The 21,342-nt window shown below is 29.7% G+C and overlaps 2 protein-coding genes across 2 annotated transcripts; one reads left to right on the top strand and one right to left on the bottom strand.

The window, feature by feature from the left end:
* Positions 1 to 1,388: 1,388 nt before the first annotated feature.
* Positions 1,389 to 1,937, bottom strand: LOC136074414 (tigger transposable element-derived protein 4-like). The gene has a single exon (XM_065786731.1). The coding sequence runs from the start codon at positions 1,935 to 1,937 to the stop codon at positions 1,389 to 1,391; it is 549 nt and encodes a 182-aa protein (XP_065642803.1).
* A 772-nt stretch (positions 1,938 to 2,709) lies between these two features.
* Positions 2,710 to 3,834, top strand: LOC136074413 (52 kDa repressor of the inhibitor of the protein kinase-like). The gene has a single exon (XM_065786729.1). The coding sequence runs from the start codon at positions 2,710 to 2,712 to the stop codon at positions 3,832 to 3,834; it is 1,125 nt and encodes a 374-aa protein (XP_065642801.1).
* Positions 3,835 to 21,342: the final 17,508 nt, after the last annotated feature.

Raw genomic sequence — 21,342 nt, 5'->3', positions numbered from 1 at the left:
GTGACATATTTTGAATTAAATATATATATATATATATATATATATATATATATATATATATATATATATATATATATATATATATACGTAAGTATATATATATGTATAATATTGTATAATAATATTATATCATGTATAATATAATATAGTATACTTAAAAGAGCGCTCAATAGATAAACTAGAGCTATATAGTATATATGTTACTGTTACCCGCAGTGCCAGGTTATATATATATATATATATATATATATATATATATGTATATATATGTATATATATATATATATATACATATATATACATATATTATCACTTACGGGGACAGATTTTACAAAAAAAAGAACACTTACGGGGACATTAGCATTATGGGGGACATTTTAGTGTGCCCGTTCATTTTTTGTCTCCGTAAGCATCGTTTTTTTGTAAAAAAAAACGTCCCCGTAAGCAACTTTTATTGGTAACGAAAAATACATACATCGACTATGAAATAGCCTAACTCGCAGCAGAGTGCTGCTACATCGACTAAGGGTTTGGTTTGGGTCAGCATCAAGGTCAGGCTTAGGGTTAGGGTTACGGCAAGGTTTAAATATGGTTGTATTACTGTAATTAATCGTTATTGTAAATACAGTACAATCAATCTAATTCGAATTTAACGGGGGAAAAAAAGTTCGAATTAGAGAGATTTTTGAATTATAGAAAGTTGACTTTTTTTCAAATATTCTGGTCAAAGTAACGAACAGAAATGAAACAAACAAACAAATAGTTATTCTTAGGCCTAAATGCAATATATATTATGTTATTTAAACTTTTACATTTTCAATATAAAGTCAGTAATTGTAGATTGTCTTTTTGAGGCTTTAAGATGCATTTCAATGACACGATTTATGTCTTTGAAAGAGCCTTCGTCAAATCATCTCCAAAGTTAGAATAAAGACTGTAATTCTCAGTGACAACATGCATCGTTTCGTTCAGACTTGATTTTGATTAACTGTCAGAAAGACCAACACACTCATCAACGGATTCCTTTTCAGTTTCAATAGTATCATGTTCAGAAACTTCTGCGATGATGTCCTCATCTGATGATCTGTTGGTAACGCAAACATCAAAATCAATGTCTACTAACTCGTCGGCCGCGAGGTTAAAACCTACATCGAATTTTGTTTTTAACAATTCGAGATCATTTCTTAAGTTTTCCATTATAGTCTCGTCTACATCTAAGCCACAGAAAGGGTTGTTATCATCATTTACATGCTTTTCCACTGCTTCTAATGATATTCCTGATTTTTTGAAACAATTTATGAAGGTTTGATCTGGAATGGAATTCCATACTTTTGTTAGCATAGACATAGCAGTTAAGATAGAAAACTTAAGCATCTTGTTCTCTTTTTCTAAGCAATTTGCTTTTTCACTGCAAGTGAGCGATATTTGGCTTTAAGAGATCGGATAACTTCTTGATCTATAGATTGGGTGATCGAAGTTGTATTCGGTTTTAGAAAGATAAGCTCCACCCAATCAAGTTTCTGCACGTTAGGATGGGCAGAACAATAATCTACAATTAAAGCAATTTTCCTTTTCTGAAAACTAAAGTTTAAATCAATTTCTTTAACCCACTCCTCAAATAATTCTGCAAACATCCAACTTTTTGGTTGGGCCCGATAGCGACAAGAAATATTTTTCACACCTTTAAAACATCTAGGAGACTTCGATTTTCCAATTACAAACATTGAAAGTCTTTCTCCTTTAACATTACCTGCGGCCATCCCAGTCAGGCGAACTTTACTATGCTTGCCTCCTATGCCCTTTTCATTTTTTAAATGTAAACTTTTGTCAGGCAAACATTGGTAGAAAAGATCGAATTCATCGGCATTAAAAATATTTTCAAGAGGGTATCGAGAGAGAATTGTAGACAGTGTGGTTTCGAGCCATGGAGCGATCATCTGATTGTTAACAGATTTTGCCTCTCTGAAATGGATTTGAAAGATACACCATATCTACAAAAAAATAATTAGAATTGCTTTGACGCAGAGGCGTAGCAAGGAGAGGGTAGGTAGGGCAGTCGCCCTGGGCACCACTCTGGGTGGGGCGTTAAAAAGGGAAAAAAATAATAAAAATTAATGAATTCACAACTCAGATCCAGAGCCAACAGTGACTAACAGTCAAACGACTACAAGACTCCACGATGAACTTTAAAGATACAGCATCTGATATGAAAATGTTGGAAAATTATCTCAAAGAATTTCGTGATCATTTGTGCCAAAATGCAATTGAGTATAACAAGGGCAGATGTATGGAATGGGGAATTGAAGCTGAGAGGAGAGTCAGGCAACGGCGAATAATGCCAGGTGAAAGATCTGGAGATAGTGGCATCTCTGCTGAAAATGAAGTCAGCAGAGTTTTGAAAATGATATTAGACCGTTTCCAACAAGAATTAACAACTCGCTTTAAACGATTAAATGATCTCAATGAAAAATTTGGATTCCTGCTCGATGTGAGAGTATTACTAAAGAGGGATGGCGAAGAAAATCAAGAAAGTTTGCAGCAACATTGTTTGGATCTGGGAAACAACTATCATTAGTAATACAATTTGTTGATTCCAAGTTCAATATAAGAGAAGAATTTATTAGTTTCTTACATTGCACTAACGGTGTTAATGGTCAAGGATTATTTAGTGTTTTGTTAAAAAGTATTTCAGATTTTTCGTTGGATATCATGAATTGTAAAGGACAGTCATATGATGGTGCTGGGGCAATGTCTGGACACACCAAAGGGTTATCATCTCGTGCTTTAAATCTTAATGAAAAAGCTATATATGTTCATTGTTACAGTCATAGACTTAATTTAGCCATTTGTGCATCATGCAATGTTCAATATGTCAAAAATCTTCTGGCGCATGTTAAAGATGTATCATACTTTTTAAATCTTTCACCTACAAGGCAACAAAGTTTAGAGGAGCACATTGAAAGAACTGCTCCAGTTGCTGGTAAAAAAAAATTGAAAGATGTTTGCAGAACACATTGGGTAGAAAAAGTTAATATTTTGGATACTTTTCAAGAACTTTTTATTCCTTTGGTTTCTTGTCTTGAAGAAATGTCTTTAAATGTTAATAAGAGTTTTAATCACTCAACGTCTTCCAGTACATCCTCGCTTCTGAAGTTAATAACAGGTTTTGACTTTATTGTTGCTTTATGTATAACAAGAAATGTCTTTGACATTACCCTTCCAGTAACAGGAATGTTGCAGTCAAAGAGTAATGATATTTATGATGGTTTAAATCTAATTCGGACATTAAAAGATGTTATATCTTCGTTTAGAAGTATAGCTGATCAACACCATCAAATGTGCTATGAACAAGCTCTAAAAATAGCCCATGAGCCAAAATTTACTGAAGCTAAGCTAAGAACTTCATTTATTTCAAAAAACAGAAATAATGCTCCTTCGGAATGTGTTTCTGATTATTTTAAAATAACAATCACAATTCCTTTGTTAGACCATCTGAGTACTGAACTAGGCACAAGGTTTGACAACACTACCATAAAATTTTATAAAGCGCTCGTCCTAGTTCCTACTAAAATGATTTCAGAAGTTCGAAGTTCTCGTGACACTAGTTGGAAAGAATGTATAGTACCTTTTAGTGAATTTTACAGGGCAGATTTACCAAATCCACTAGCTTTACCTGGTGACCTTGTCCTATGGGAAGCTTATTGGTTAAATTTTGAAGGTAATGTCCCTTCTAATATTACTGAGACTTTAAAAGCAATAAATTTTCCTGGCTTTGAGAACATAAAAATTATTCTACAGTTGCTTACTTGCTACCTTTCCTTTAACTTCATGTGAATGTGAGTGCACATTTTCTTCGCTTCGGCACCTGAAAAATTATACGCGAAGCACAATGGTAGAGGAACGCTTAAATGGTTTAGCTTTGATGAATATTCATGCAGAGTCAGTAATAGATATCGAAAAAGTTATTGATAAATTTGCAATTAATAATCTTAGATTAAGTTTTAAATAAATATTAAAAAATAAAAATAGAAAACTAATATATAAATAATAAAAAATAAAAAAAGTAAAAAAATTAAAAAATAAAAATTACCGCTAGGTAAAAAAAGGCGTTTTTCATAGCCACACATTTTTATAAAACATAATTTGGCATGAACTAATTATTGGCATACAATGTTTTTTGCTGTTACCTTCAGGTGTATCGATTTTGTTGCGGTTCATTCTTTTAAAGTTTTGTGTTATGATTACAAATGTTATGGTTTTATTTTTTTTAGATTTGTTTATCAGAAAGGTTGAAAAGAATGAAGATGGGTTTACAATTTTTTTTTTAGCTAACTGGAATACTAGAATGTGACACTAAATATATTTTTATATAACTTAGTTGTAACAGTCTTATCACAGAGCGTAGCTGAAGAGGATTTACTAGGAAATTTGTGCCTCCTTCTTTACCAAAGCTTTCTTTGAACCAGGGATATCTTGCTTCTGAAACATGCAGCTATTACATTACGGCTGTTCATTATAATATTATAATGCCTAATGTAAAGAGTTTTTTAAATAACAAATATATAAATTTGAAACAGTAATGTGTAATCGTATAACTTTATAATGGGGTATCAGCCAGGATCCAGGGGGGATGGGCCCCCTACACCATAATCTTAAAATCCTAAATGTTCTTAGAATTCAGAACATTTAGAATTAGAGGACCTTTTTTTTTTTTTTTTGGACGTACCCAAATAATTTTTTGCATCCGCCCCTGATACCAATATAAATGCTAACAAATAAAAATAACATGCTATCATAGATTATTCATAGATCTTTCATCTGATATTTAATAATTGATATTTAAAAATCTCTTTCATGTTTAAAAAAGTTACGCCAAGTTTTGTATGCATTTGTAACCCCTCAACTTTATATGGTCCTAATATTTGAACGTTAATATTAATATCCAACAAATTTTAAATTTATCGATGAATATTAATTTAGTTTAGAATAGTAATAAACTTTTTTTTCTTGTATATAGGGCCGGGGGGCAAAAATTTAAGGGTTTTTTTTGTTCCCAGACTCCAATCATCACAATTTTTTGTTGTTTGACATAAGTACAATCATATAAATGTTTGAAGTTTGCTCCATGTCTGTTTTGTATCTCAAACACACGCGCACACAAAATACTGCATCTGTCCCTGTTTAATATGCCCATAAACAGCACTATTATTATAAAAATTATTTAAAAAAATAAAATGAGAACGTTGGAATGTTATATACATTTCACCTTTTTAATCGGATTTCTTTTTTTATTTTGTATGTTAAAACTTCAGTGTTATTGTTTTCGAAGTTATTTTTAAGTTATTTTCTTAAATTGTTTTAAAATTATTTTTAGTTATGTTAAAACACCGATAAAAGTAGTTAATTACGTATGAATATTTTTTAAGCGTATATTTTAAACAATACAATATTATAAAGAAAGGATTTAAAAATAAAATTAATGTGTATGGGTTTTGCAATTTTAAGTAATTCAGCTGTTTGAAAATATTTGTAAGGGATGAACAAAGCAGCGAGTGTAAATTGCCAAAATGTAAAGAGTCATTAAAAATCTTTGGTGTTTAAACGGTCTTCATATACACATGTTATCGGTACAAAATGTGAAGGTCGGAAATGCATTCAAATCAATAATACCTGAGCAGGCACATTGGGAGAACTACCAAGGAAGAAATCCAAATTACAAACAATTCTTGTTGATTTTAGAAAACAAAAATAAAACACTTCCTTTCGACAAACTAACTAAATTTTTAGAAAAAAAACTTGAAGCCCATGGACATGATTAACACAACAACATTGTGATTTGCACAACAACATTGTGATTGACACAAAATCGTTGTGATTTACACAAAAACGTGCACGTCAAAGTGAACAAATTTAAGTTTTTTATGAGCATCAAAACGATAGTTTTGATGCTCATAAAAAAAAGTATGGATAGTATTAATAATATATTATGTTTATTTTATTTATCTACCAAGAACGACATTTTACAAATATATTTAAAAACTGAATTTGGAAAACAATTACCAATAATAATGGACTGCAAGAAAAGATGAAGTAGTCTTCTATAAATGCTTAATCGATTTCACGAAGTCAAAAGTTGTATGCAAAATGTATTAATTGATACTTACCCATTTCAAGACAATATTATCCGAGGTTATTATAACTCCAATTCCCACAAAAGCACCAGTAAAAGCACTTTGTCGACGGGAGGTAAATTTATTTACAGCCGTCATTGCTATAAATTTTTTGCCAAGTTAAAAGGTACTAACATCAACACAAGCAAAAAATCGCGTGCACCTTTAATAGTTTCTAAGCATGAACACTTAAATGATAGGACTTCTGCGATACCTGCGTAACAGTCGAAGCTCTGTTCGAGTGTAATTAGAAATAATTACAGTATCTTCTTCATTTCAATGTCAAATTTTTTAGCAGAATTGCTTAAAAGACTAAACACTTCCAGCCCTTCTCTAGTGCAAGCATCAAGTTTGATACACTGGATTTAACATGAAATGGTACCTGAGACTGTAAGAAATCCTTTGAGAATTGAAGATAAAATTAATTGCTTTTTTTTAAAAGAACACTGATTACCAATGCAACCAGTTAGATATGAGACGTTGTAAATAAAAAAAATTAATAGTTAATACAAAAGGAAAAGACAAAAAAAAAAAAAAGGATTTGAAAAATGGCGGTTCATTTGGTAAAGTTTTAAAAAGAACGTATTCACATCTAACGACCTAAAAAGAGTCGGTATTTTCTTTCTCTGGACTATTGTACAAACTTTTGTTAGAGCATTCAAACTTCGGACAAATTTGCTTCCTGAAGTCATATTTTGAAACACAAAAAAAAAAGTTACTTTTTCCTAACGAGAATTATTAATTTTTTTCTTATAGCAATGAATTTATTTAATAAATGTGTTTGTTTTAAAAGTACTTTTTTTTATTTCAGTTAGAATTTTGCAGATGCTATATATATCTTGCTGTAATACCGAAGTAGATTATTTTTGATCCTAAAATTCAGATATTGAAAAACATTTCCTAGATCGCGAGGCCTACAATTTTGAGAACTAATTATTTATGCCTCCTTTTTTCGCTTTTTACACAGCATATAAAGTCTTGGAGATGGAGATTAAATTTACATTTTGCGTTGTCACACCAAGTTTTTGTTACGCATAACATACAAATAAAATAAAATATTTTTTTAGGTTTCTTACATTAAAATGTGTTAGATTTAAATAATGCTCTCAAAAAGTTCCTTTTTTTTCTGTTATAAAACAAGTAAAGTTGTTTTGGCTTCTACTACACTAATAATTTAGATATGGATTTTAATTAGTGTCAAGCACTATGTAGTTAGATTGAAAAAAGTTAAATGATCACGTGATTCAAAATTGCTCTAACAATAAACTTTAAATTGGGGAGAGTTGTCGAAATTGGAAAACTTAAAGAATAAATATTTATTACCGAAAATGACTAAACCGTGAAGATATTTATGATTTATTGATACAAATACACAAACCTACTTAACTTTTAACCCTACTTAATTTTTAACCATAATTTGACTTAATTGATTGCACTGAATAAATTCGATTTTGTCAAGGCACGTTTTTGTTACAATCAAGACAATCGGTTTCTTAAATTGGAACACATTGGTGCCTTGCTTTTGGTGCTTTGGTGCCATGATCATCTTTTCTTTATAAAAAAACTCAATCAACAAAAATAAACAAAAAATTATTTTCATTTTTACAGTGATAATTAAATTAATTTATTTAAATTATTGATAAATGAAACTCTACAATTAACTATTATATTACGTTCTTTTATTTTATTATTAAAAAATAAAGTTTTTGAAGCTTATGATTGAAGCTGTTTATTTTTAAATTGCGTCTAAATTATTTCTTCAACCTTTTGGTTGTATCACCGGTTAAGTAAGAAAAATTATATATAGTTCCGATTAAGAAAACTTTGGACTATTTAGTTATATAACTGCAATGTCATGCAGAACTTATAACATATGTTTATGTTATTACTTGCATTTAAATCTAATTGCTTTAAACAAAAAAACCATATAACCCGCAGCAGTATAGTTTACCCGATGCCATTAATACAGTGTGAACAGTAAACTATGTCCCTTTAAAATGATGATATATGTGCATTTTTTGACGAATATTTTTCGAAATCTGCTAAAACATAGAATAAAAGACGTTTTACTAGAAAAATACAAATTATACTTATGAGAGATTTTATTTCTAAAATAAATGCAAATATTCCAATTATGGCACTGTTCCGATTTCGGCAACTCTCCCCAATTAGATATAAAAAAATTAACTTTGTTGTAAACGACATTAGCAAATTTACCTTAGGCTTTTAGTTCTTTTGCGTCAACAACTTATTTCTAATTTTAAAACTTTTTTTGTAGTTCAAAAATTTCTCATGGATCTGTTTTGTTTTGCTTTGTTTTTTTAACTTCATTTTCTTTTCTTTCTGTTCTATTCGGCTTCTCGATTGCTACATCACATGCAAAACCATGTTTGGATTTTTAAACCTCTTGAATTCTGTTTTTAGTGTCTCTCCACGATTCGTTCTCGCTTTAAACATAACACGTTAAACTTTCAACTCAAGTTTGCTAAACTTATTTTCCACATCGTTATTGTTGTCTGAAGAATATTAACATTAATTTTGTCATCCGTTTGGTGAACATTTGATATTGTTTTACTCTTCAGCTCATATAATTTAACAAGATTCGTTTCATACTTATTGCTTATAAATTCAAGTGCCTTTTTAATTCCCTGGTTTCGTTTTTGATATTTTTATTTTCTCCTTGAATTTTCTAAATTTTATTTTCCATTTTATCATTAAATAGTTTTATTAACGTGTTTTTATGAACCATTAAGTCTATTCTTTTATTTGTGTTGCAGAAAATTTTGCCTTTTTTTTTTTCTTTTGTTAAAAGAAAACACGTCCGTTCACGATCGCGTTGCGTCAATAATAAATATTATGCTTTTTTTATCGGTGGAGCACAAAATAAGTGCGCAAACATTAATCATTATCGTAAGCTTGAGGACAGCGTCATTTATGCTACACATTATATTAATATACCTCAACACTTTGCAAAAGCAATTTCTTGACGCTTTTGATTCAAACATAAGTTACAAATACTACTTGCAGCTACTATCTTGCAACTTATATAATAACGCCAATGTGGTCAAACATTTTTTGCTGATATAATAAAAAACGTCTAATGAAATTAGTAAGCAACAGTTATTAAATTAGTTATTCTGTAGCTTTAAAGTGATTTAAATTGATGGTAGATTTAAATTTTTTAATCTTATGCACTGTTAGAGATGTCTCAAGCTTCAAGTCAGTTTTGTTGATTTGCGTTAAACAGATTCAATCAAGGACATACCAGTTTTTTAAATAAGGAGCCTAAACAAAGACTGTTACACTCAATATATGGTGAGTTTATAAACAATTCGCATAATTTGAGAGCCATTCATTGATATAAATCAATGAAAATTTGATTATCATTAATATAAGTGAAGGTCTTTTTTGGATGCCAAGAGTTTCTAAACAATTTTTAAAAAACAAGATTTATTAACAGATTGAATATGTATGAGGTTAAATGTAAAACTCCTTTATAAATAAGGTTTTTTAAAACAGCTTTTTTAATTTTGAAATATGTCTTTGTTATTTTACAAAAAATAACTATAAACAGAATTGGCTTGACCCTAATAGATTACACAGCATTTTAATATGTTTAACTAAAGGATTTGACCACTCATATACCTAACATAAACGATCATGTAGATCAACAAAAATAGTCTACCTTAATATTTTAAAAAAGAATTTAGAATCCTCGGCAAATATCTCAGAAGTTTCCGTAAATCTGGCAAGATCCTTTGAGATTTTTTATTTTTTACTTTATTTCTCAATAGCAAAAAATGTGAATGTTGAAAGGTTTCAAAAATAATAAAAGCATAAGGAAAGATTTCATTAGGAAGAAGTATTGAAAAAAATAAAAATATCATTCCATACTGACTTCAATAAATATTTAAAAACACCAAACTAAATAATCATAAAACCCACTTATAAAAATGAAGAGCTATCTATTGAGCTTTCTTTAAACGATGGCAAGGCCTCCGGTCCTAACAGCATTCCAGGCTTTATTCTTTAACTTTTTGTTAACGATACTTCTCCAGCACTTTTTAATCAATTTTCTTTTCTTTTCTAATCAATTTTATTCACTTTCTAATCAATTCACTTTTTCGTTACTGTAATAAAATCTTTGACACCTACATAAAGGACTTAAAAAGTTTGACTGCTATAACTACAGACCAGTATCACTATTAAATAAATAAACATTACTAATTACAAATATTAGTAACATACATTGTTCGCATCAAATGGGAGTATTCCTGTTGACATAAATCTGTTAACAATATTTGTTTTCATATTTGGATCCATAACAAAATTATTCAACAACATAGGTACATTTTCTCTGCGAATTTTCAATTCTCTGCGAAAATCCAGTTTAAATTATCAACAAATATTCCACCATTTTTGTTTTATTGGTCCAAAAATTGACACGTCTAATGGTTGTAAGATGTGTATAACATTTTGAAACAATGAAATCAAATGAATTCTTTCTGATGAGCAATACACGTTGAGTTCCTTAGACAGATGCATGCAACGTCATTCATGAACAAATATATTGACAATTGTTTATTTCAAATATGACACATTTGTGAAGCACTCATAAAAGTAGTTTGCGATTATCCGCTATCGCTTTTACAAAGACCCCAACCTGATAGTACAGCAGCAGCAATATTTTTTTGCATTTAAGCATATTTGATTAATATTAAAGATGGAGCAAGTTTGCAGCTCGCATTTACGCAAAATAGAGTGGTATCATTTTTTCCTCCACTTTTCCCGTTTTTGTAGTTAACTTAAAACTAGTTTTATCAAAGTTAAAAAGTAGAGCCATAGGTCTTGCAATAATTCTTACAAGGGCTCATAAATTTATAAAACAAGTTTTTACTTGGCATATCATATTCAAACTGTGTTTTTACACCTCGCACTTTAACAATCGCTCAACCCATAATAGTGCACTGCATTAACCAATAAACCAATTTATTTTTTACTGCTTCTCCAAGATATGATTTAAAGCCAGAGTTTTGCAGAGCTTTATTTAATTGTAAAAAACTTTCTTAAGAAAGCAAAAAAATCATCTATGGATAGAAAACATCTCACAACTTTTAAATAAAATATTTTTAAAAGCATATTATTACTGAAATAAATAAATTTAAAAATATGTATATTCATTTTAAATAAAATAACATTAAAATCTACTTAATTTTGCAAAAATACGGTTGTGCATGCTTCACAGTAGGGAAAAATAAGACCCCATTCGTGTTGCGATGGTAAAATTTACCGATAAATTTTCAAAAATGACAACTTAGAAAATGTTAAAGATTTAAAAAAAAAAAAAAAAGTTAATTGTTGAAAAAAGTATATATGATATTCAAAATGTTTTTAAAGCTTTTATCTCAAGAAATATAGCTGTTAAAAAGACTTCGTGAAAGTATTTTTTTCAGATATATAAATTTTATTGATTACTAATCTTATATACAACTCAGGGTGCATAGGAACTCAGGGTGCATAGGAACTCAGGGTGCATAGGAACATGCTCTGAGACCTTGCAACACATCTCCAGAAATTTTTTTGTTTGTTTATTATCAGAAGACTCTTCCTTGTTTCAAAAATGTAAAATACAACTTTTTTCACCGGGGGCCAAGGGAGAAATCACGTATTTTAGGCAAGTACCTAGTAATTTTGTTGTTCAAGATAGGTAACTAAAAGCTATGTGGCATACTCAACTTTTTAGTATGTTAATACTGGTATCAAATGAGGATGACTTGCAAACAGTTTAGGTATTGGAGCTAACCCAACCCCGTCCCGACCTCTAATTGCCCCATTCCCAGAACTACGTCATATATTTTTTAAGTTCTATCATAAATTAGACCAAAATTTATCGACGGATTTCAAGTTTCATCAAAAAATCTCTTTTCGTTTAAGATTTATGACCATAAGGAGTTTAAAACTCAACAAATTTATCCCCTGAAATAACTTTGAATGGTCGTAACTTTTAAACCAGGAATTTTTTTTTGATGAAATTTGAAATCTGTTGATGAATTTTGATGTAGTTTAATATAACATATAAAAGATTTAAAAAATTTCTTTAAGAAATCATGTACTAGGGGTGGGGTATTAGGGGTCCAATAGGGTTAGCTACAATTACTTTATCGCCGTAAAAAAAAAAATTTCTGGTCTTTGTGGTTAAATTATTATTTATATTTTGCATGTCATATATCAAGAAGTTATGTTAAACAATTGTTCATAAGAATATTATACATTTTACAAGCTACCTGCAAATTGAAAACTACTTTAAAAGTGTTCGTAGTTGTAAGCAACAACTGTGTTTTTTAGCGCTTCAATATAGTTTGGGTTGTGTTCTCCAACTTTTCTCATTCGCCAAAACTGATTGAAATCCTGGTGAATGGATTCGAGAGCTTGTTTGGTCCAGTAACCTTAGCCTTCAGAATATAAAATGTATAAAATAAGTTTTAGTCTATTTAATAAATAATTGTCATAGTTTATGCAAGTTTAAACTTTACATAAACTGTTGTTTTATTGTAATAATAATGATTTAATTACTATTATTATAATCAAATTAGGTAATATTATTTTATTCTTTTGTCAAACTTAAAATTTATTTATCATACCAAAGACTCCACCTTTCATGTCGATGAATTCAACAATATGTTGCTCAACTATGTGTACCTTCAAAGGAATTATAGCCCCTAGATTTCTATGGTTCATAGAGAACTGCTCTATATCTTTAACATAAGTAGAGCTTAATAATTTTCCAAAACAGCCATGGACAACTTTTTCAAAATTCTTAAGTACCTTAATTTATTTGGATAAGGGATCTCCAAGACTAGACTCCTGAAAAAAACAGCTCAAAGCTGTCTATGTTTTTAACCAACTTATTGCAAGCATTGCCTTCCAAACGATGCTGCTCTTGGTAGGGTACTCGGCAGATGTTTATCGTAGACAGATATTGGTTGACAAACTGTAACCCACACTCCTTGTTTCTTTTAAAATTTTGTCTATAACACATTTGTGAACATTTTTGCATTTTTTAATTTAACACCATCAGATATTCATTGTTCCGCATAATCTGCACAACGATTCTAAAGAATAATAATCAGCTTTTTGAAAGTTAGGAGATGAGGTCATGCAAAACGGAAAAGTGTGCTTTGCTGTTGCAGTTTGTTTTCCAACTATTTGAAGCAAAACCTTTAGATTTTCAGATGTTGTGTAATTTAAGGAAGAAATGTTCAATTTATCAGATTATGGTATTTTTTTGTTTAATAAAGGCAAAATGACCAGTATAATAGTTTTATGTACACTTGTATCTTTGAAGTCTTTGAACGCATATCCTTCACACTTTCTCAAATTATTTAGGATTTTATTATTTTCTTACTCTGGTTTAAGGGTGATTGATAGAGTAACTTTAAGAAATCCCTACCCTCCATCTACACCTAATTTGATTTCAACATAATTTATTTCTTGATGTCTGTGATGAAGCACCATTGCTACAAGCTTTTTAACGTTATTGCAATAGACCATAGAAGTATCTTTTTCTACCAACTATTTATAAATAAAAATTCAAAATGAATGAAACAGATTTCATTTTAGTTATTTAAAAAAATTGCAGGTAATAGATTACTTACCTCTTTGTTTTCATTTACTCCTAATAATAATGGGAATTTATCACTATCGAATCATTTTCCAATAGGCTGGTTGCTCTTAGTCAGTTTAATTTGAAAACCAGATTCCACACTTTTCCGTCTTCCTTCACTTTATAGAAAGTGTGCAACTTCAATCATATTGCGACATGGCCTACTATATAACACGGCCGGATTTGTTGCCTTGAACGCAAAAAATTAGTGGGCCGATTTTAGGTTTTTAGCTTTTGAATCAAAACCTGAAGGTAATTCTATAAAGACATTAATAATATTTAAATAATTTGCTCTTAGCTATAATTATTACTATTACCAAAATTCTTAACCTTCAAACACTAAAACAGTTAGCTAATAATAAATCATGATTGCATTAAGCCGAATGAACTATCTATTTTAGCCATCAATTTTAATCTACAAAATCTTAGTCTTAAAATTATTGGTTAATGCATTAGTTGTTTGAGCAGATAAAGTATACTTATTACATCTTTGAAACTGCAAGTTTTTCCATTCATTAATCCATGTTGCAAAAACTCGAAAAAATTGTGACTTTTTGTCACCTGGAATAGCTGCATTACCAATCCTATTGTTTGTATTAAACATTACCTTTGAATTAGAAATAGTCCACCAAATATAATAAGCCTTAGAAATCCAGCAGCTGCAGTTTCGTTTGGAAAATAGCTGATGATTGCAGCAGAGGTGGTTTCATCAAAAATATTTAAAGTTAAAGGAACACTTTGTTTGTTGTTTCCTGGATGTAAAGTTTGGGCAGACAACTTGAAAGCTTTTTTTAAGTTAGCAGGTAACAATTCATCTTTCTCATAAACATTATGCAATAAACTCCAAGAAATTTCTCCAGCTTCAACATGAATAATATCATCAAACTCAATAAAATCAAAAGGTGGAAATACAAACCGTTTTGAATTTAATAAATTATTTCTAATGTTTTTCAGTAAATGAACACTGTCATATAAATTGTAAACCCGGTGTCCCATAAAAGTAAAATATATTTCATTATCTTGTTCACCAAACTTTAAACGTAGAATTTTAAATGCTGAAACATTTGTTGCATGATTGTCAGTTATTATAGCTCGTACATTAAAAGATGCTTTATATAAAGTATCTAACGTTTCTTCTATATGTGAACTAATCATAGAACCAGAAATTTGAAATTCTGGACAGGCCTGAACTACAAAGGGGATAGATTCTTTCAAGCTAACCACCATGAACACAACTATACCAGAATAGAAATTACCATCATCATCAGCACCAATTAAACTTCCTCCATGATATTGGACACCTTTTTGTAAATACATCTCATCAATTAAAACAACACAGTCAGCACTAATACTACCATTTTCCAAAAGTAATAATAATCCTGATAATGGATCAATGCCACCCTTTGAAAGTGATTTTAAATAAGACAACAAAGGAAGTGGAAACTCTTCTAATAGCAAAGTATAAGCCTGTTTTGATGTATATCTGTGCATTAGAGAAAATCTAATGATTTCATTTGTGTAGATTGGACGTCCTTGTGGTTTATAAAGAGATAATTCATATAAATCTGATAATACACTTTTTGATACGTTCTTTGCAACTTCATGCATATAAGAAACAAAATTAACAAGCATACTGGCACTGGTCAATTTACAAACACTGCCTTCTCTAAACCATTTAGGCAATGGAACTGGGATACCTTTCATATGTAGCTTTACATGTAAGTCTTTATCAATAGTAATACTCTCAATGTTAGGAGTAACATCCCCGTCGTCGAAATAAATTCGAAGAAACACACGGTTATCAACTAGTTTAAATGAAAATCCTGCTGGACAAAAACTTTCATTAAAATCTATAATGCTTTTAATTGTATCATGTTTTCTAAAATCGTATGTTTCATCGAGAAAAGGATGAGAATATATACGAACTGCAGGGGGCTTACGTAAAGCTGAGGTTGATTGAATTAAAGATGGCTTTGATAGGATGTTTTGGTTGGTAATAATTGTTGGTATAGGATTTTCGCAATAATTCAATGTTATACGTTTACCTCTTTTCAAATATTTATCTTCAAAAAGATCGATAAATATATCTGAGTTTTCTGTGGGGCTCCAATCAGCTCGGTTGACAAACTTAATCCAACAATTTCGAAGATCTAACTGATTGCTATCAGGAAAACTAAACACAGTTTTGTATGTTACGTGGTTGCTGTTACTGGAACATTCTTCAATCTTTCGCTTATAATTACTTCTACAACCAACAACACAACACTTTTTTGGCATTGCAAAATAAAGTATTACTTGAATTAAAAAAAGTTTAATTTAAGATTGTTAAATCGGTTCATTGTAAACTTCAAACTCGTGTTTTTTCGGCCCACTAATTTTTTGCGTTCAAGGCAACAAATCCGGCCGTGTTATATAGTAGGCCATGATTGCGATTGCTTAGAAGTCATAACAAAATCATTTTAAAAAATGGCTTTAAATTCATATGAAAATTATAAAAAAAATTTTTAAGCATCAAAACCTTACCTGGTATGTAGTTTTAGTTGAAGTTTGTTCAATTCATCCAAACAAAAGAAAGGTTTTTTAACCTCAGTCTTTCCGACAGAGACAACAAGTTACTTTGAACCAAAAGTTTTCAAAGCTAAAGTGTTCACTGATTCATTTGTGGACAAGATTTTAATTTTTTGTTGCGTTGTAGGGGATGTTGATCTTACAATGGTAGGCAAATTTTTTTGTCTTTCTAACTTCGTACAGAGATGTGGAATTTCTTGAAACACTTGAACATAGCAACCTGGACAAATAAGTCTTTTTGCAAGTTTATTTGAAATGTCTTCAGCACTTGTATAAACAGGTTTTTCCGAAACACATTCAACCATAGGGGCCAATATTTTTTCAATTTTTGATTTGCATCCATTTTCACATATCAAACATTCACAGTTTCTGGCTCTGATAACTCTGGTATTCAGGTCTAAATTTCATAGCGTATGTTTAGTAACTACTGTTCCCATAATAACGTAACTAAATTTTAACTAAAGTACATTATATAAAAATATGTATATTTTACCTTCAAAACACGGTCGCATAATCAAGTCAGGGTCAGTCCCAGCAAGCTTTTTTCTACGTTTTGAGCAAAGCATGGTTGGAAGGTCTAAGTTATTAGCTGAATAATCTTTCCAAATTATTATTTCGATAAGCTTTGAATAGTCTTTTTTCTTTTTATTTAGATTTATGTATGTTTTTTTGTCATTATTTATAGGTCTTAAATCCTTGCGTTTCTTAAATCAGCTTTCGCATGGTTAGGCATTTTAAATGAATGCTTCATATAAAAACTTCTGATGTGTATTTATAACATTGACATAATATATAAGCCCCATTAATTAAATTTCAATTTAATGACCAAAAGCACGTTTTCAGTTCAAAATTCAACGCGTGTTAGGAGTTATTATTTAGTTGTTAACAATTAGGGACGGCAAGCCGTTGCTAATTGTTAATATTTAAAATAGTAATTGTAATAACTAAATACTAATAACAGTAATAACTGAAATAGCAATAATAGTTAGTTATTAATAAAGTTAATAGTTCAGCTTACAATTTCACTTTTGAAACTCGAAATAAATGCTCACGGGCATGTTTTTTAAAATGCAATTTTGTGGTGTTAGAGTAGATCTCCAATCCCAAACCACCCTCACATCACCCCTACCCCCGCCCCCACACCCAGGGTATTGTTCCTGAAACAAATTTTTCAAATCTTTTTTTGTGTTTTCTTAAACTAAATTAAAATTTATCGACAAACTTCATCAAAAAAAAGTTCCTAGTTTAAAAGTTACGACCATTCAAAGTTATTTCAGGGGGTAAATATGTGGAGTTTTAAACTTCTTATGATCATAAATCTTAAACAAAAAGAGATTTTTTGATGAAACTTGAAATCTGTCAATAAATTTTGGTCTAAATTATGATCGAACTTATATTATATTAACTTATATTTTTATTTTCTTAGGAGACGTAGTTCTGGGAATGGGGCAACTAGGGGTCGGGATGGGGTTGGGTTAGCTCCAATTACCTAAACTGTTTGCAAGTCATCCTCGTTTGATACCAGTACTAACATACTAAAAATTATAGTATGCTACATAGCTCTTAGTTACCTATCTTGAACAACAAAATTACTAAACACTCGCCTAAAATACGTGATTTCTCGTGTAAAAAGTTGTTTTTTCATTTTTGATATAAGGAAAAGTCTTCTGATAATAAACAATAAAAAAAAAGTTTCTGGGAAAGTGTTGCATGGTCTCAGAGCATGTTCTTATGCACCGTGAACTTGAGATAAAGTCTATTTTATGAACATTTAATGAGTTTTTATGATACCAGATTATTTGTATAAATTGTAGTAAAAGCATTACGGCATTAAAAACCTAAAGTAAAAAGTGGATTAAAAGTTATCTTTTTAATAGAAAACAAAATGTTGTGCAGTTGTGTTTAGTATTGTGTGCAAACGTGAATCAGAATTGGGACCATATTGGTAAAATATATATTTATGGGACGAACTAAGCTTCTCGTCAATCAAGAATGTTATCAATTATGTTTTCTATATATGTATATATATATGTATATACATACATATATATATATATATATATATATATATAAATATATATATATATATATATATATATATATATATATATATATATATATATATATATATATATATATATATATATATATATATATATATATATATATATAAAACACAGAAAGTGTTTTAATTGTCCAAAGAAGCAAACTGTTATAAATAAATAAACTATTATAAACTTTATATTAACAATATAATGGTTGGTGGGAATATAGAATTTTTTTTCTGAAGAATATATATTTAAAATTGTAATGAAATTAAAAACTGAAATTGAAAACGAAATTAAAAATAATGTTTTATTTTGATCTTTGATTTCTTCAATTTTGATTTCTGCTCAATATAAGCAAAAACTCAATGAAGTATTTATAATGTATTAAAACATAAAGAATAAAAATAAGTGTATCAAAGTACAAACATAAGAACATTAAATATGTTGCCCTATAAAATTCAAGGCTAACAGTTTAGTTAAACTATTTTTTTTTATTGGTTGTGACCAGTAAAAAAAAATTAAAACGAGATATTTTATCAAGCAATAGAGTAGTTTAACTACGGCGGAATAGCTCCATTTTGTGGAACCTTAAAGCTATACGCAGACTATAAATGCATATTTAAATATCGAGAATATTTGATTAAAGAATAGTTTAAAAAGTTGCTAAGTATTAATGTAATTTTAATGATTATTTTGTTTGAAATAGCTAATGAAATTATATGATTTCACGTTTACGTGTAGATTTAACAGTTTATAAGTAGTTTTGCAAGATTTGCAATTAATAACTCGTATAGTCTAATGCGGGTTACCAATTGGGATAGTTTTTACGGTTTCCAGATAGAAGATGCAACTAAACTCCAACGGGCTAGTAGAAGGTTTCTTAAATGGGGCTGGCTGTAAATCCATAAGGGACCCTTACAGTTAGGGTACGGCATTTACTTGGGATCCATACGAAACGCCCGGGGGGTAAACCTATATGTGCCACACAAAAAAACTGCGGCATAACCTGGCCGAATACCGGTGGTCTTTTTATGCGGTTCCCAGTTGAAGACAGTCACCATACGGTTAGCGTATGTCTATTTTGATTAGGGCACGACTAACGGTGCAAGGATGTGTAAGCTTACAACTTTCAATCTATATAAATATGAGTTTCTATTTAGATTTTGTAAGCATTTTCTTTATAAAGTTTTCTCTTATTTCATTTTGAAACTAATTTCTTCATAAAATCTTCTTTTTTTTTCATTTTGAAACTAATTTAAATTTAAAACCGAAGATTAAAACTTTTTCTTGAACTGACATCATATAAACGATATACAAGAATAATTAAAAAAAAGAAAAAAGAAGAAGAAAAAAAGGATTAAATATATTGATATTTTGGAAAAAAGGCTATAAATTCTTGTGAAGTAAATAGTTATCGAGTTTTTTTTTATGAAATCTCTTTTATTTAAATAAACTCTTGTAAATTCTTGTGAAATAAACAAAATCTTTTATTTTTCTGTAAATTTTTTTATAAAAATAAAAAACCCTCGGTTTGTAACAACTTTTTAACATGAAGTTTTCAAGACATTACTTTTAGACATTACTTTTAGATATACTGTATAAATGCATAATAAATATTTCACATTAAAAGAGTGAAGGAGTTGTCAGGGCCCACGACATGGGTTTTGAAGTGGAGGGGCAGAATCGTCAATTTCTGAAAAAAAATTTGATTTTTCTTAAAAACAGACCCCCTGGTCCCCCGGTGTCGTCGGCCCTATACTAATTCCTTCATTTAATAGTAACGTTAAACATTTGCCGTTTATATTAAAAATCTATATTTACAAAGAAAGGTTTGCATAAAAAAAGTGGGTTTATAACAAACAGACAGGAGCTCAAAGACAATATGGATGATTAAAGTCACCACAATTTTTTCATTACCACATTTGCGTCTCTTAAAAAAAAAAAACGGTCTTCAATTTCTAAGTTATTTTAAGGACTTTCAGATTCTGATGGGGTGGGGTAGGGGGGATGCATACTCAATCCCTCCTGGATCCGTCACTGTTCACGGTATGCTATTCCATATACAGAATACTTGCTACTAATTCTCGGCAATTTATAAGTATTGGTTTATTCTAAAAGAATTTTTTTCACATTTTTATGAAATAAAAGCTCTCTTATGATAAACCAATAGAGAACTTTTTGTTCCCATTTTTCGTAAATTTATCATTAAAATTCTTTGCAATCAAGCTGCTATTATATTTATACATAAAATTTAAGTGTAAGTAAATATTGATTTTATGTGTATTTATCATTTGCATATCTTTCATTAATGGTTTTGCATATTCATTTTTTTTTCTTATTTATATATAAGTCTAAATGCATGTTTTTAAAGAAATTTTTTTTAAAGTTTTGTTGGTTGAGTGCTAGCTCATGTAATATTGGAAAAGTACAAGGGCAAATCCAGACCATCTATAAGTAAGAAGGAGTTTCATACAAATTGGTGGATCCTGATCATCTAGTTAGGAGGGCCATTTTGATTCGGTGGATCCAGACCGTCCTACTGGATGATCTGGATCCACCGATTTAAAATGGCCCTCCTAACTAGATGATCAGGAGGCCATTTTCAGGTTTAATAATTTAAAGCAAGCAAGCTCACAAGTTATAAAACATTTTATTAAATAATACCACCTAAATTTATTTATATTACTAATTTTGATGAAATATAATTTGTGGGGAAGCCATGATAAATTTTTATCAATAAGAATTCCTAAGAATTTTATTGACTCATTTCTTTTATTGACTCATTTCTTTTATTGACTCATTGACACTTGAACAAAAAAGAAATCTAAGTTTTAAGCAATACGGTTCGAATTTCACAAGTCGTTTTTTATATCCCTATTATATAAAATTTTTA

Source organism: Hydra vulgaris, chromosome 01, assembly GCF_038396675.1.
Source record: "Hydra vulgaris chromosome 01, alternate assembly HydraT2T_AEP".
NCBI classification, from domain to species: Eukaryota; Metazoa; Cnidaria; class Hydrozoa; order Anthoathecata; family Hydridae; genus Hydra; species Hydra vulgaris.
The sequence above is the reverse complement of the archived record's forward strand: the minus strand, read 5'-3'. Positions and strand labels throughout refer to the sequence as shown.